The 16,520-nt window shown below is 52.4% G+C and overlaps 8 protein-coding genes across 8 annotated transcripts, besides 2 other annotated features; 6 read left to right on the top strand and 2 right to left on the bottom strand.

Annotated features, from left to right (window-relative positions):
- Positions 1-1,009: 1,009 nt before the first annotated feature.
- EKO05_0008045 (uncharacterized protein) lies at positions 1,010-4,782 on the top strand (the record flags this gene model as incomplete). Its single annotated transcript, XM_038941297.1, has 2 exons — positions 1,010-2,432; positions 2,483-4,782. The coding sequence occupies 2 exons, from the start codon at positions 1,010-1,012 to the stop codon at positions 4,780-4,782; spliced, it is 3,723 nt and encodes a 1,240-aa protein (XP_038796515.1).
- A 556-nt stretch (positions 4,783-5,338) lies between these two features.
- EKO05_0008044 (uncharacterized protein) lies at positions 5,339-6,475 on the top strand (the record flags this gene model as incomplete). The annotated part of the gene is made up of 1 exon (XM_059637188.1): positions 5,339-6,475. One exon carries the CDS (start codon positions 5,339-5,341, stop codon positions 6,473-6,475), a length of 1,137 nt encoding a protein of 378 aa, XP_059493171.1.
- A 56-nt stretch (positions 6,476-6,531) lies between these two features.
- Positions 6,532-6,580: a tandem repeat.
- A 197-nt stretch (positions 6,581-6,777) lies between these two features.
- On the bottom strand, positions 6,778-7,851 carry EKO05_0008043 (uncharacterized protein; the record flags this gene model as incomplete). Its single annotated transcript, XM_038946434.1, has 1 exon — positions 6,778-7,851. The coding sequence occupies one exon, from the start codon at positions 7,849-7,851 to the stop codon at positions 6,778-6,780; it is 1,074 nt and encodes a 357-aa protein (XP_038796513.1).
- A 917-nt stretch (positions 7,852-8,768) lies between these two features.
- On the top strand, positions 8,769-10,007 carry EKO05_0008042 (3-deoxy-7-phosphoheptulonate synthase; the record flags this gene model as incomplete). The annotated part of the gene is made up of 3 exons (XM_038941474.1): positions 8,769-8,774; positions 8,837-9,794; positions 9,847-10,007. 3 exons carry the CDS (start codon positions 8,769-8,771, stop codon positions 10,005-10,007), a joined length of 1,125 nt encoding a protein of 374 aa, XP_038796512.1.
- A 1,518-nt stretch (positions 10,008-11,525) lies between these two features.
- Positions 11,526-11,888, bottom strand: EKO05_0008041 (uncharacterized protein; the record flags this gene model as incomplete). Its single annotated transcript, XM_059637187.1, has 1 exon — positions 11,526-11,888. The coding sequence occupies one exon, from the start codon at positions 11,886-11,888 to the stop codon at positions 11,526-11,528; it is 363 nt and encodes a 120-aa protein (XP_059493170.1).
- A 170-nt stretch (positions 11,889-12,058) lies between these two features.
- On the top strand, positions 12,059-13,062 carry EKO05_0008040 (uncharacterized protein; the record flags this gene model as incomplete). The annotated part of the gene is made up of 2 exons (XM_038941358.1): positions 12,059-12,455; positions 12,674-13,062. The coding sequence occupies 2 exons, from the start codon at positions 12,059-12,061 to the stop codon at positions 13,060-13,062; spliced, it is 786 nt and encodes a 261-aa protein (XP_038796511.1).
- Positions 12,849-12,891: a tandem repeat.
- Positions 13,063-13,774: 712 nt separating the features above from the next.
- EKO05_0008039 (uncharacterized protein) lies at positions 13,775-14,114 on the top strand (the record flags this gene model as incomplete). Its single annotated transcript, XM_059637186.1, has 3 exons — positions 13,775-13,855; positions 13,907-13,938; positions 13,991-14,114. 3 exons carry the CDS (start codon positions 13,775-13,777, stop codon positions 14,112-14,114), a joined length of 237 nt encoding a protein of 78 aa, XP_059493169.1.
- A 450-nt stretch (positions 14,115-14,564) lies between these two features.
- EKO05_0008038 (uncharacterized protein) lies at positions 14,565-15,263 on the top strand (the record flags this gene model as incomplete). The annotated part of the gene is made up of 1 exon (XM_038946433.2): positions 14,565-15,263. One exon carries the CDS (start codon positions 14,565-14,567, stop codon positions 15,261-15,263), a length of 699 nt encoding a protein of 232 aa, XP_038796510.2.
- Positions 15,264-16,520: the final 1,257 nt, after the last annotated feature.

Below are 16,520 nucleotides of genomic sequence, written 5' to 3'. Positions count from 1 at the left end.
TCGTCTAAGTCTGGAAGCTCGACCGTGTCGATGTATCTGACCCGTGGACTAGCAAGGAGTGGATATGGCATATGCAGGTGTGACTGCAGCGACGAAAAGGGCGGCGACTACCACCAATGCTGGGGAGGAGTCAGTGTGAAGTTGCTGAGGATCATAATGGATGACAGGGCGCGCTTTGGCATGCTCGTCAAGACTCTACATGCCTGCCCCCAATCTTTGCTACAGAGATCTGCATCTAGACTCCTGATACCGAACCTCGTCCTGCTGCAGTTAACGGTCCCTCCTTTGCTCTGACGTTCGGTCAATCGATTGCAAACAAGATACCCGCTATTTCTGGTGTTGAGGCTGGTGAGTGGGTCTGCGCGTGCGGCAAGAGCTAACTGCGTGCTTGCTGGCGAGAAGTAGGTACGCAACAATGCACCTGACGCGTGTGCTGAGTGAATGTATCTTGTTGCAGAAATTGTTATACACTGCTGGTGCAATCGCTGTTTGTGACTTTCCTGCTGAGCTCTGTGAAGAAAACCGGGCCGTCTGAGCTTGTAACGTTCCCCGCAAATGTGGCTGATGTGGTCTGAGGCGGATGCGGTCGACGTCATTGCACGACGATCAAGCCCTACAAAACGGCACGGCGGCACTTGGACGGCCTCGATGCAGCGAATGCACGTGCAGCAGGTGGAGTACAATTGGCCCTTGTAGGCTCAAGAATCCTGAAGAAGCCTGTTAGTACCCGGTCGGCCTACGTCAACTGTAAACACTGGAGACAAGACATCTCCAAGCTTCTGCGGGTCCGACCTGGATTTCGACATTGCGACCTGCTCTAACCTTGTTCTCTGCTCTCAAGCTTATGAGCAATCAGCTCACGACCTCACGACTGCCCGCACAATGCGCAATTGACTCACCGCACCACTTGACGAATGTCCCCTGCGACCCATGTCGCATTGCACAATAGCCGCCTCTACCTTCACTTCCACCACCCCTTCCACCGCCATCTACTCCACCCAACCTCGCCATGTCAGGCGTCGAGGATATCGAAGGCGCGCGCCGGTCGCACAAGTCGCCATACACCGGCCGCAACCCCATACCGACGATCAAAAAATACCGCGAAGAAAAGCAGAAGCGACAGGATCAATACGGTCACCCAGAGCAGGACGAAGACGGCCAAGATGAGCGGAGTGCGCGCGACCGAATTGGCGATGCATACAATGCTTTCACAAATGGTGCCGAAGCGCACACCGAGGGCAACCAACCCTACGATGCAGAGAACAAGAACTTGGCGCGAGAGAGAGAGGAGGCTCCAGATCACGCCGGGAAGACAGTGACCGCGAACAACAGGCAGCTTCCACAAGACATGGACTCTCAGACATCAGCAGAGGATACTACTGAAGGTATAATGACTGAGCAGGACCCCAAGAAAGCACGCAAGCACATGAAAAAGTACAGTGCCGACGGCACAGAGCGAGAGGTCACAGACCCTATTACACACCTGCCCGTCGTCATCCACGATTTCACCGACAAGGATCTCAAGGGCACTGCAGAGAACGATCCACCAGTGGGGATAGAACCGAAGACTAGAACCGGCACCGACGGCATCGAGAAGACGGATGAGATGTTCGAAGAGGAGCAACACGACGCACAAAACTCACACAAAGCTATGCAAGTCTTATTCCCCCCTCCTAACTTTGACAACACACGACAAGAAGTCACAGCAGTCTACAAAAGAGCTGTGGAGGTCGGACTTGGAATCATTGCTGTTGGCCTACTAGGCGTCAGGGCGCTGTTTTGGTTCACACGAAACTCATCAGGCTGGGTCAAGCAGTTCTTCCATCTGATCGAGCTAGCTTTGTCAGCGGGTATTGCAGTAGGCTCTATTCTCTTTATGAGGCAGTGGACCGACAACAAGATCAAGGATGTGTGGGACATTGAAGTGTGGCAGGCAGAACGCCAGCAGGGACGAAAGTTGGCAAAGAGCGAGACCGCAGAAAGCACTCAGTGGCTCAATTCGCTAGTCGCATCAATTTGGCCTCTGATTAACCCTGACTTGTTCACTAGCATCTCAGACACACTCGAGGATGTCATGCAAGCCTCCTTGCCAAGCATGGTACGTATGGTTGCAGTCAAGGACCTGGGACAGGGAAGTGAAGCGATCCGCATCCTGGGTATAAGATGGCTGCCAACAGGTGCCGCAGCAAGATCCGTGAATGCCGATGGAAAACTGAAGACTGCAGCCGAAGAGAAAGGAGACAGGACCGTTGCTGATAACGGTGAGAGCGAAAATGACGAGCCTCAGGACAGCATGGAGGCTGAGGAAGGCGACTTTGTCAATATGGAGATTGCGTTTGCATACCGTCCCGCAACTGGACATGGCATCAAGTCGCGCGCGAATCAGGCCCATCTTTACCTCGCTTTCTACCTCCCTGGCAAGATTTTGCTACGTAAGTGAACGGTTTATGATGTCCTAGAACAATCTGCTGACACGTTGCAGCTGTTTGGGTAGATCTCTCAGGTATCGTAGGCGTTGTTCGTATACGACTGCAACTTTGCCCTGATCCTCCTTTCTTCTCAATCTGTACCATGTCTTTCTTGGGCCAACCGAAGGTGAACCTCTCTTGTGTACCACTCATCAAGAAGGGTCCCAACCTCATGGATGTACCGCTTATCTCAAGTTTCGTCCAGTCCTCCATGGATGCTGCGCTTGCTGAATATGTGGCGCCGAAGTCCCTGACCCTCAATCTCAAAGACATGATGATGGGCGATGACTTCAAGAAAGACACAGTCGCCCAAGGAATACTGATCGTCAGAATCCATCACGCATTCGATTTCAAAGAAGGCGATGCAGGCCTAGGACCCCTCAAGAAGGGTTCTGCAGATCCATACGTGACCGTGGGGTGGGCAAAATTCGGTAAGCCCATATGGTCTACTCGTGTGCTGCAGAAGAATATGGAGCCATACTGGGGAGAGGAGTGCTACGTTCTGGTCACGCCTGAAGAGCTCAACGTGGATGAGCGCTTGAGGATACAGTTGTGGGACTCGGATCGAACGAGTGCCGACGACGATCTTGGCCGTATCGAGCTGGCTCTGAAGGACATCATGAAGGGCCAGGAAACCAACGGCAAGATGCAAGACCGCGAAGATGGTTTCAAGGCTCTCAAGGCTGGCGAGGGCATGCCTGGAAAGCTTTCCTGGAGCCTAGGATACTACTCGAAGACTAGGATTACAGATAGCCAGTTGGAGCAACAAGACGAGGATCCTGATATCAACACTATCGACCAGCTCAAGAAAGAGTCGTACGCGATGGCAGAAGATAAACTACGCGAGGCGAGCGTAGATCACGCACATGAGGTGGATCAGCAGAAAAAGCAGGACTTTCAGTCGCGTCAGGACCAACTCATTATTGCGTCTCCACCAGCACAGGACTACCCATCTGGCATTCTTAGCATCCAGATCCACCAGATCACAGGACTGGAGCTGGAGACACTGAACAAGAAGAAGTCAGACAAGAATTCGGAAGCCAGCGAGGAAGAGGAGGAAGGCGACGAGCTGCCGTCGGCATACTGCAACATTATTGTCAACCACAAGAAGGTGTTCAAGACTCGTACCAAGCCAAAGAACTCCAAACCATTCTTTAACGCTGGGTGTGAGCGCTTCATCCGAGATGTACGCAACACCGAGGTTCATATCTCGGTCCGCGATGCCCGCGTACATGAAGACGATGCCTTGCTTGGCATCATCTACCTTCCTCTAGAGAAGGTGTTCAACGAGCGATGTCAAGTCAACTCCATCTACCCACTGGCCGGTGGTGTAGGATACGGACGCGCTCGCGTTTCTCTGGTCTTCCGCAGCTTGCAAGTCCAACTGCCAAGGGAGCTTCTGGGCTGGGAGTACGGCACGTTAGATATCAAATCTACTGTCAAGGCTATCGAAATCCCACAAAACCTACAACCTCTGAGGATGAAAGTCAGTACCAACCTCAGTCGGGGCAAGTTCCATTCGAGGGGAAGAGATGGTAAGGTCAGGCAGAACGATGAGGGCGCTACCATGTGGAGATCACGAGGAGATCGTCATGTCCGCCTGCCGGTGAAACAGCGCTACGCATCACCGCTGATTGTCGAGTTCCGACAAGACGCTACTCTACGGGATCATAGCCCGGCCTTCTGCATCTTGTGGTTGAAGGATATCTGCGACAACCAAGAACAAACAATCCGCCTCGACGTCTGGAAGGGTGATCTCAAGCGTGCCAAGAACAACATGCTCGACTCGTACGGCGAGAAAGTGGGCCAGATCGAAATGACTTTGACCTTCTGGTCCGGGCTCTCGGGCTATCATGAGGATTACGCCAAGGGCGATAAAGATCTCCTCAATGTCCTAGAAGTTCTCGACGTGTGCAACGACCAGGAATACTCGGACTGGGATGAGACGAATAATTCGGGGCCGCCCAACACTCAGAGCAATAGTTCCGACGACTCATCCTCCTCGTCAGACTCTGATTCTGACGGAGAAGCCCAATCGACCATGGAGAAGATTACTCCAAACTTCCTACAAAAGCACAAGAAGACGGATAGCAAGCTCGGCGATGACGGTGAGAGGGGCACTGTGGGCCAAGTCAAGGATTACAAACAGCATCACAAAGAGTTGCATAGAAAACACAGGGGTATGATGCAGTGGAAAGGACCCAGAACCGTTGCGTGGATGAAGCATACGGCAGACCGCGGGAAGAACAAGGTGAAGGAGCTTGTGCATCACAAAGAGCGGGGTGGTGGTGGGGGAATAGAGACAGAAGCGTAGAAGCCGTTGTGTGAAATAGTACGGTAGCGTGAGCGTTTAGGCGTAGTAAATGATCACTCCCCATTCACTGTTGCTCGAGTGTTCCACCCACACACGTATTAATATTCGCTGGCTCAGTTACACACTGACTCAGGACATGATTCACAAAGGTGCAGCTCGTGATTGATGTCGAGAATTTGGGTTGCCGTAGGGTCCTCTCTTTACGATTATCTCGACTACATTTCAAGAACCTAAGGGACCCGATCATGCCTTGAGCCTGCGCTGTTCTATCATGTCACATTGATTCATCGTTGACGTTGAGGGCTTGGATTGCGAAGCTATTCCTGTACCGTTGATCTGCTATTGTTTACACACATATGTAGCAATATTTCACGGTACAGAGCTCTCCGAATGGAGCTGTCGCTGCATTGTCTCATTAACGGACGTTGTGAGACTTGAAACATAGTTGGCCACACGACAAAGGTAGATGTCTTGCATTCTCCCAAATTCCTCACGTTAGTCACCTCTTATATACTTTTGCAAAGATCAATATAGTGAAAAAGCAAAACCAATTCACATGGTCGTCCTGCTATTGATTACAGTGCTTTCTGCGCTGCCTGCTTTCGGAGCTGTTATCGCTCGTCACGAAAGCTACGCTGAGATGTTGTCTACTGTTCTCTACACAAAGAACATGACTGTATCCAGATATCCTCAGACTTACAACCCCACAGTTACCTCTCAACTTCTGGCTTCAAGTAATTCAACAAAGACTATATATGTCACAGAGACTGTCGCGATTGCTCTTCCATCTAGCAGAATTGAAAGCAACGCCCCTTACGACTTTCCAAACGCAACGTCCATAATAATATGTGCTGCGTATAGTACCGGCATGCGCAAACCTTCTCCTTCTTCATCAGGCCATGCTTGTCCTGCTCCGACGCCTCATCCTCCAACAACAGCTCCATGGAATGATTTATGGTCAATTCACTGGCCTGAGTCGCGTATTTCGAACAGCAGCGCTGCTGTGACATTCACGCAGAAACCTGCAAGTAATTCGAGCGTCACTTCGTCGTCTACAAGCGCAGCACCCGTGACACCGATCGTGACAGCTCGTCCTGATCAGCCAGTAAAGCACTCTTCTACAACCGTTCAAGTCATTCTCATCATCACAATGACGACACCAATACCTTTACAAGCTCCTGTAGCGCCAGTACAAAGCATTCACGGAGCAAGCAGTGACCTGAAATTCGGCAGCACGGATGCTGATATGCTTGATCCGGTATATTTCGGCCCAACAGACACACAAACCTCCACTATCCACATCACCATTACAGCCAGCATACCGCCACCGAAACCACGCACGTCTCCTCTGGAACAATCTGCAGTCACGTCAGAGGTTACATCGAGTTTGGTCAAGACCGTCAGGCTGCCTTCGCCCACACCGCAGTCGAGCCAAACTATAGAGCCCTCGCAGACGCCGGAGCCCTCGAGCGCACCGGAGTCGAGCTTGAATGCCGTGCACACCACGATACTTTCTGCGGATCCACGCTGTCCATATCCGTTTCCCGGCGTGTACTGCGGCAAGCCCAAGACGACGCTGGTCAGCGAGACTAGGCGCGAGACGGTGTCTGCAACCCATGCGACGGCTTCTATGGGTGGGAATGAGAAGCCGAAAGTGTCTGTGTCGTGTCCCTATCCTGGGCAGGCTTGTTGACGTGATTGCTAATGTAAACGTAGCCTGACGAGGACGAGACTGACGGCGACGCGGACGCTGGTGCTGGTGCTTGTGGCGGATGCTATTGCTACTGCGGTGGCTGGTTAGCATGGTTGGCAGTGATTTGTAGAGACCTCGTGTATCATTTTTAGTCTGTGCTATTGTTCGGCGTTGCTTTCTTTGTACAGACTTCGAATCTCATTATTGCTTTCATTATGCGTACAGTGCTATCGTACAAAGCCTTCAATGTCATTAAATGCAAAGGGACTAAGCGACGCTAAGAGATTATACCAGCGCTTACTCTACTGTGTCGCAACATAATCTAAAATCTTCTCGCCTGCGCACTCGGCCAGCAGCCTGTTTTGCACGTTCTTCGCAGCACGTGCATAGGCAACGATGTCTGGGTTTCCTGCCTTGCCGTCCTTACCGCCGTCGAAGACTTCGTAGCTGAACCACCCCCGGAAGCCGGTGTTGAGCACGGCTCGCGCGACATCGACAACAGGAAGGTAACCGCCGTTGTACGGCAGCGGCCTGAAGTCGTGGCTCCATCGACCGCGCGGCAGCAGACCGTCATCGTCTCTCTCGTCCTTGAGCGCTTGTGGGACCTTGTAGCCATCGCTGATTTGAAGTAGGTAGATCTTGTCTTTTGGGATTGTCTTGCCGAGCTCCTCGAGGCTCTTCTTGAATCGTTTCTCGAGCTCTTCCTTTGACACGTCTTCTAACAGACCAGATTCGTTCCTTGGGTCTGCCCACTCTCCACCAGCAGTCTGGAAGGTGTCGAGACACAAGCCAATGTTCGGACGATCGACCTGCTGCACGATGTTCCAGACGTCTTTCCAGTCCGGTGCGTGTGTCGACCAGCACCAGTTCTCGTATGCAACGCGGAAGCCGTGTTGCTTCAGCTTGTCCGCCAGCTCCTGCAGATCCGGCACAATGCGGCTCTGGTCCAGTTCCTCGAGCTTCGAGTCTGTGGAGCCCACCTGCAGCATGTCTGTGCCTGCGGCCTTCATGATCCTGATCCAGCCGTCGAGGCGCTCAAACGCGTCCTTGCGCTCATCCGAGCCCTGTGGCCAGCCCTCGAAGTTGGCAAATGGCTGCAGCATCATGACGCCTAGGCTGCGCTTGTCGCATTCCTTCTTGATTGCTTCTGCGACTCTGACGAGCTCGCCGTAGTTCTTGGGTTCGACTTCATGGCCAAGAAGTGTCTGGCCGTACGAGAGAATGTCGGGGAAGGAGAGCTCGACTGCGGCGAAACCGGCCTTGGAGATGGCGTCGAGACGGTCGAGCAGCGGCGGGGGGTCGTTGGGGCTGCCAAGGGAGCAGGTTGCGTAGCTGATCGGGATGGTGGCCAGGGACGATAGGTCGAGTCCTCCCATTTTGGTGTTTGTGTGATTAGGTGAGTGGGATTTTGTGAAACGGCGAAGTGAATTGCTTGTACAGGACGGAACAGGAATGGTTGTTCAGCAAAGCGTGCAGGTGCAATCGCAATTGCTAATGCTGATGGAGCTTTTGCTATTCCATACCCATGACGTCGATGGTGGAGTAGCTCCTATGACCGCATACAGCTGCATGTCAACGGTATTCTTCGGACCGCCTAAATATTTGTAACCCACGTTGAAACATAGCTTCAGCTTGGTGTCATTTCATGAGGTTGCAGCCATAGCAAGAGGTGGCTATTGCGACGCGTCGTACAGTACCTGGTGCGGCAACGACGCTGCATAGCGGTATTCGCCGGGCGCCCCTTGGAAATGGTGCGAGGGTTGGCATCGCCCATTGAGGCGGAGATCGGATCATCTGCAACGATGAGGAAAGAGTGCCAGGGCTTGCTGCCTAAGGGATTGCCCAAATGTGTTGCTGAGAATTGTCGACCAACCGAGCTTTGAGGTCCAGGGAGAGTAGTGTTCGAGTCCGTGCAGACAGGGAACGGCAACCACGAGTAGTAAGCTTGTTATTTTCGAGAAGGGTCTATCAACTCCAAGAAACATGACGATACAGTACCAATGTAGTCCAACTGCACTTGCGGCGGAGCCAGCGCACGCTGCTTTTAGCGGATGCCAGAGGTAGTAGATGCATCACGCCACACACCGTCGCACTGTGCCTCTTACCAAAATTTCTCGGCAAGGGCCAATCAGAGGAGGGCCGACTCCGGAAAGTCATTCACACATGCTTGACTCTTCGACGCCCCACAGACGACGTAAAGGTAGGCTGATCGCAGCAGTTGAAAGTTTATCCTCCAGCTATTGCTACCCACCACACACTTGAGACTTTCTCCGAGACACAGGTGAGAGCAATCATGTCTGTGAGTATTCACATTGCCCCGCCACTGCCCCACAAGTTGCACTTTCTAACAGCTTCACGCAGTTCTACATCGAAAACAAGTCAGTTGGCGACGCCGCCAACTCGGAAGATTGGCGCATTCGCGGCTACAACCCCCTCACACCTCCCGACCTTCTCCAGAGCGAGATCCCCCAGTCGCAGAAGTCGCGAGAAACGGTCCTCAAGGGCCGCAACGAGACCGTCGAGGTCGTCCAAGGCAGAGACAAGAACGGCAGACTTCTCGTCGTCATTGGCCCATGCTCGATCCACGACCCCAAAGCCGCCCTCGATTACTGCGACCGCCTCGTCACGCTGAAGGAGAAGTACCAGGATGACCTCCTCATCATCATGCGCTCCTACCTGGAGAAGCCCCGCACAACCGTTGGCTGGAAGGGTCTGATCAACGACCCGGACATTGACAACACCTTCAAGATCAACAAGGGCCTGCGTGTTTCGAGGCAGCTTTTCGTCGACTTGACTGAGAAGGGCATGCCTCTCGCCAGTGAGATGCTGGACACCATCTCTCCCCAGTTCTTGGCCGATCTGCTTAGCGTCGGTGCCATTGGCGCCAGGACAACCGAGTCCCAGCTCCACCGTGAGCTTGCCTCTGGTCTGTCCTTCCCCGTCGGCTTCAAGAACGGAACCGACGGTACTCTCGATGTCGCTGTCGACGCCATTGGCTCCGTCAAGCACCCTCACCACTTCCTCTCTGTCACTAAGCCTGGTGTCGTCGCCATTGTCGGTACCGTTGGCAACGATGACTGCTTCGTCATTCTGCGAGGTGGAAAAAAGGGCACCAACTACGATGAGAAGAGCATCAAGGAGTCGCGCGAGGCGCTTGAGAAGAAGGGCCTCAACGCCAGGTTGATGATAGACTGCAGCCACGGTAATTCCGAGAAAAACCACAAGAATCAGCCAAAGGTCGCACACGTTCTAGCCGAGCAGATTGCTGCTGGTGAGACTGGCATCATGGGCGTAATGATCGAGAGCAATATACATGAGGGTAAGTTCGCCCCCATGGTCGCAACTGTGCCACATGCTAACGCGATCTGCAGGCAACCAGAAGGTACCCAAGGAAGGCAAAGAGGGTCTGCAGTACGGTGTATCTATCACAGATGCCTGTATCAACTGGGAAGACACGGAGAAGGTGCTCGAAGAGTTGGCTACCGCCGTTGCAAAGAGGCGATCGCTTCGCAATGACGCCAGCGGCCAGTAAAGCTTTCTTCCACTTTTCAAGACTATCCGCGCTCAAAGCACAGCATTTGGCGGGTCGGCGTTACCCGTGCTTGAGTACCCATTGATGATCGTATACCATATGTGCGATCGTGCACAATTCCAAAAGCTTCACTCGCAAACCCAGGCTCCATATGTACAGTCACACGTGACAGAACCCTTGTTGCTGCACTTTTCTTGCTCAGGTCTGAGAACGCAGTGCTTGTCTGGACGCCGATCGTCATCCATATCCCTGCATCAGCCTCGTCGTCATAACAGACACCCCAGGTCTGAACTACGAAGCAGATAAGCGGTCGATACTACCATACGCGCAATCGTTTCCCGACTTGGATTGCGGCTCACCAAGTGTTCCGAAATGGTCGACACGCGATAAGCTCGGCCATCATCTAACATTCACCGACCCAAGCAGCAGTAAATCTTGCGTATCCAATCCACTGGAAATCATCCGCCCTGCATATGCCGTTCTCCACAAGGCGGTCGAAGGATTGATGGTTCGGCTTCACCGGGCCTTGCTCATGCAGCCCCCACCGCTCGCCACTCCGACTCTGACAGGCTTCTCCACCCTGAACCTCCCCACGCGCGTGCAACACGCACATGAAACAATGGCTATTGAAGTCAACTAGGCGTTGCTTTCGCGGCTGACGACTTACATGCACTGGGTGGTCTTCATCTGGACGATGCTAATGCAGGCTTACAGAGCGATCGTCTTATTGATAGTATGCGCTAGGTAAATGTGCGCGAGCTCATGTGGGAACAGCTCCTATGTTTCCAAACCCCAATCTGAAAACAGACTTCAAAACCTGCAAGGGACGACAAGAGCTCTCAGTGGCTATATCGTCGTTGAATGTTCGCAATCGCAACTTTGTGCGAACGAGAGACTCTTGATTGTTCAGAAGCCACGAGCTCGCTTAGAGCTCCACTACCGGTGAATGACCCTGCATCAGACTCGTCCTCCTGACATGCGCTCCAAGATACTAGACAGCCGGAGCTGCCGCTTGGGACTCTTTCGCGAACTAAGCGTGGACCTCACGACAGAACAATGCGCCGCTGACCACTGGCTCTCCACCACGAAGAGCTTTATCTCAGTCTATCACTGAAGCAGACATAGCTGCATGTGAACGCGTAGAGTCCCTAGCTTTCGGAGCAGACCCACCAGAGCTCATGAAACGTAGGCAGGGCAATGTGTATTTCTGGCGATGGCCCAGACGCCTTGAGAAGCTAAGCTTAAAAGTGGACTGCCTTTCTTCTGTGGCGCAGGCGCATGGTCGCCGCGGTACCAAGTCCTTGAATGGTGTCCCTTGAAGGCAGGTGGTACACTACAATTGAGACATCGCGGATAAACTCTACTGCAGATGCAGAACACGTGTTGCAGGATGTATGCATGCAAGCCATGAATCTGACATCCGATCTGGAGCTTCCACCTGCACACGTTTTGTGCGTACGTCCAAAAACCGACGCAATGTTCATGAAGAGATGAACCGTACTAGAGCTGGTCCGTCAATCATTGCTCTAATTTGGCGTCAAGTGCGGGCGGGCAACCCGCTTCGCCCTGACCCTCCGCAGCCTCAGCCACTCGTGTCGGTACCGCCGCGTTAGAGTCAAAATTGTTGCCCGAAGCAATCCGACCTCTGGCCAATAATCTCTCCATGCGCTTGCCTTTGCAGATGAGCGCAAAGGAAGGGAGCGGATGTTGAAACACACAAGCTCGGTGCACATATCCAAACTTCACAGGAGTGGTTCCCACATTGACACTCCTCTGATAGGGCCGATTCAGAGATCTGCGGCTCTGGGTAAACAGTATAAAACGGACTCGGAGTTTCTTGTTGTCCTTGCTGTCCTCGTTGTGAGCTCTTGACCACTTCATCACATTCTGTTCAGTGACACCGTGGTTTTTCGTGGGCTAGTTTGCTTGCATAGAATCAGCTTTGACCACCGTACCATTCAACAGCTTCTGTCGTTAGCCAGATCTCGTCCGCCTCCCGTCTGACGCCTCCTGACAGGCGCCTGCCGTCTCAGGCTCTTACATAAGGCATCATGGCTTTTCTTCTCAATCAGGCTGAGGGGCATTGTTACTTCGCCGGTGAGATGCTCGCAGGCCGGCACAGCCACACAGCTCCACCTCTGCAAAAATCTTCACTACACTCGCCCTGTCTTGATGGTGTCGGTACACTCTTCGGTTCGACTTTGAGGGAAGGTTCCTATAATACTAGTATGGACATCAGCGAGGACGAAGCTTTTGCATCACGGCTGGACACGGATATCACTCCGAGTACTTACCATACTTCTTGGCTGCTTGATGGAGGCCGACCGGACAACTCTCCACCGACACCTAGACTCACTCCAATTCAGAAGCTCCCGTGGCTCCCACCTTCCGAGTATTCCGAGTTCCAACGCCAGCGCGAGGCAGCAAAGGGTCGTCACAATGTTTTCAGTAAGTGAATCATCACTCCAAGACGCTCGGCTTTCATCGGCTGGCGCCTCTACGCAAGCGCCGCTTTGCACTATGTGATGTAGTAAGACATGCACAGATCGTTAGCCTGTCGCAACAGTCCGGTCTTCTAGCTGCAGTAATGCCATAGTCCTTCTTTTTTGTTTTTCTCTTCCTATATGTCCACCGGACGTTGGCACTCACGCTGACTTCAGAACTAGATCCATACCGAACGGCACTCGAGGACACACCTGTGGGATCGCCCGTTGACACCAGTTGTACGTCTGTAGAGCCTGGAAGCGATGACGATGATGATGGCTCCGCATATTATGGTCATGATCACGTACACGACGTCTCCTCGGGCGCGCATACACCGTCCCGTCGAAACTTCGACAGCGACGACGACGACGACGACGACGACGACGACGACGACGACGACAGGGCGATGGAAGGCCAGGATAGCGTGATCGGACAGCCTCCCTACTCTTTCAATCATGACTATCTTCCAGAGGACGCATACAACAATGTCAATGCACCAGAGGAGACGGCATCGTCGATGTCTAATCCAAGGCACGAGAGGAGCATTGCTGCGACCAGAAATGACTCCTAGGGGCTCATGGCAACAGTCATTGCTGAGAGTTTCTTAATGGACGACCTGTGTCCTTCTTTCTCACCTCTCCTTCAAACGATGTATACTCGGTTACGTTCCGTGGGCTGCTTTCAAAACCGGCATTTGACTTGCTCGTTGATCGAGCTATGCAGTCCCGCATGCCATGTTATCGTCTTCTTGAGCTCTTTCTTTCTATCTCCTCATCTTCGTCAGTAGTAGTATATGTATACATAACCTATATTTCACAACAATGCGCTGTTTCCGGATCGTGTAAATTTCTTGACGATAGCTGTGAAGTACACCAGCTTTGACTCAACAATCGGAGTACTAGGCAGCTTTTGGCAACAACCTGGGCGAGCAACGAAACATAAAGGGATATTTACTGAGGGATGCTGAGTATAGAGGGCAACAAGGAAAGCCTACGTCGACCACAGATTGCGGCTGCATGAAGGTGTTGGCAAGGTGGGGCATGCATATGGTGGCTGCAATCTCGCAGCCCAAAGAGGCTGTTACCCAAAAGCGAGCGTACAAATAACGGCTGCTGAACTGGTTGACAGCTTATATGTCGCTTTAGCAGATAACATATTTCTCTGTGGTGGGTCGACGTTCTCCTCCTAAAAGTCTGGTCCAAGCTTCGGTCCGAGGCTTCTCGATCTCGAATGTTGACATCATCCATCGCCATCACATTTCAACCAACATCAATTGATCAAACATGGCGCGACTATCAGGGCTGCAAAGAGACGTGTTGTCTCTCTATCGTCAATGCCTACGCGCGGTGAGGGAGAAGCCTTCGGTATGATTTTCACAGCTTTGCGCTTTCGACGCGCGTGACTAACGCTCACAGGATACGCGACCGCATTTTCGAGAGTTTGCAAGGTATTGCACACATGATAAGGATTCAAATGCGACCACGACTAACGTGTAGTAGAGCTGAGTTTCACAAAAATCAGGGTGTTGGGAAGAAAGACTTTGGTACTATCGAGTACCTTCTGAGACGGGGCCGCAGACAACTCGAAACATATCAGGACTCTGGCATTCGTGACCTCCGCTGAGCGACAGTGATTCGACACTGTGACCCGTCTGTCAGGTCATGTTCGATCGGACGTATCCGGAGCGCAATCCCCGATTTCCCAAAAAGCGTCACGTGAGGCTTGGCGAAATTTCGAGATGGTTCCTTTCGAACGGGGTCCTTTCACGACGGGAATATCGAAGATGATGTGATTGGATGCGCCTAGAAACCACAGCAAGTCCTGGGATGGCCTGGCATCACAATCATGAGACGTGGTTGCTGGTATCGTCGAATGTCGCTGCATCGAAAACTCTAGAATTTACCCGAGTCGTCTCCGAGCATCCTCATGTTTCCTTAGACCACCTTGACGACAATTCCAGATGACACCCAGCAACATCACGATGCTTCTCGAAACCCATTCTTCGAGTATATATACAGCTCAGTCAACCCTCTCTAATCCATCATCAGATCAACAATCATCATCAGCTCTTCTATGCAATCACTGCGCACAACAATCCGCCGAGTTCCGCAACAAATCAATCGCATTAGCAAGCCAACAGCCACTCGTACCTTCGCACACACACCAGCAACAATGTCTCTCTTCCCACGCTTTACTCAGGAGTTCGCTCCCATCTTCCGCCTATTCGACGAGTACGATCGCCAGGCCTTCCGCGACATCGATCGCCAATTCAGCAACAGCGTTCGCTCCTTCACTCCAAAGTTCGATGTCAGGGAGACAAAAGAGGCCTACGAACTCCACGGAGAATTGCCCGGTGTCGAACAGAAGAACGTCAACATCGAGTGGACAGACAACAACACTCTGACCATCTCCGGCAAGCACGAACATGTCCGTGAAGAGGGTCAGCGTCCGACCGCAGTCATCGAAGACGGCGAGGAGCAGAAGAAGATCGAGTCCTCCAGTTCCAAGGACGACAAGGCTCACCAACCCCGTGTCGAGGACGAGTCCGCAAACCAAGACACTCAGGTCGCCAAGCAGTCCGAGCAGCAAGAAGTCGCGCCCAAGCACAAGTACTGGGTCAGCGAGCGCTCTGTTGGATCTTTCCACCGCAGCTTCGCCTTCCCTGCGCGCGTGGATCAAGATGCCGTCAAGGCTAGCCTCAAGAACGGTATCCTCAGCATTGTAGTGCCAAAGGCTACCGCTCCTCAGTCGAGGAAAGTGGCCATCGAGTAGGAACTCTCCGTGAGGACGACGCGAACGAGATAGGTATACTTTGGTATGACGGTGATGACGATGGTTTTTCGCTCGTTTTGTTTTAGCAAGGCATAGCGCTGGTGTTTCCTCTTGGTGGAAGTTAGCATGGTATGGGATTTCTACACGTTCCTTTCGAATAGGAGTCGAGGGTTTGGACATGTTGTACCTAATTGAGTAATTCACTTAATAATCTCATGAAGTGTCATTGAGCTCGCACTTTCTAGTCAGGCTTCTGAATGAGCGACAGTATATAAGGCGTTTACTGCAGAACAAACACAATACTGCGGAACGCTGCCGCCAGATGAAGCAACACGTGAATGTCCTGAATCCCACATCTCTACGCCTACAAGACACAACATGAGGATATGTAGTTACTGCGCTAACCTCGTGAGACGGAGGTTAATCTCGATCCAATTTGTGTCTAGCAGATTGTCTCGTAGACTAGGTCGAGAACTGAACGCTGCCCCTTGCTCTTGGAGTCCTGCAATCGTCGACACAACACACTCTGGACTACTACAGTCTGTAAGATCGCTGTCTCGATCCCACGCTCACGTGCAGGTATCCAATAGTCAGCTTAGCGCCTCCCCAGGTCATGCAGTCGGAAGTTCGAGACTACTTGTGCAGGCGTTTATGAGATGACTGCCACTGGTAGATGGCATGCGTACGGCACCACCTCAGCCACCATGGTTTGCAACGGCACTCTTCGGCGTGCTAACATTCGAGATCGATCGTGGTTACCCCGTCACGAGGCCTTTATTTGGGAACGTGTGCAGACTTGGCCACATGTAACTTGTACGTGCGTTCGAAATTCTGTATTTGAACTGGGTTGAGTGAGGGGCTCCTAACCCATGGTGAGCAATCGTGGAGGTCAGTAGAGTTCATTGGAACGAACGAGATTTGCGAAGGCACTTGCGAAGGCACTTGCGGAGGCAACGGTGACTTCTTGACGCATCGTGTCCTTAGTAACAATTCGAGTGGCAGTCTGCAACACCCCCAGTGTGCTTTCTTAAACAATCATACCAACTAGTAATTGCATCTTCAGCAGTGCAGCTGTATTCATTGGTACTCATGTCCTCTATTCTGTCGTGGCCTTTCGATTTGAGATCACAGCAATCGGCTGTCACGGCTATGTAGTCAATACAACACGCCTATATCAACATCCGCAAGCATCGGCCGGCATTCGATCACGGCACTCGTCATGTTCGCTAGAGATGGTGTTGGTACATTGGCGACTGC

This window comes from Ascochyta rabiei, chromosome 14, assembly GCF_004011695.2.
Source record: "Ascochyta rabiei chromosome 14, complete sequence".
Taxonomy (NCBI): Eukaryota; Fungi; Ascomycota; class Dothideomycetes; order Pleosporales; family Didymellaceae; genus Ascochyta; species Ascochyta rabiei.
Note: the sequence above shows the minus strand (reverse complement) of the source record. Positions and strands in the feature narration are given on the sequence as shown.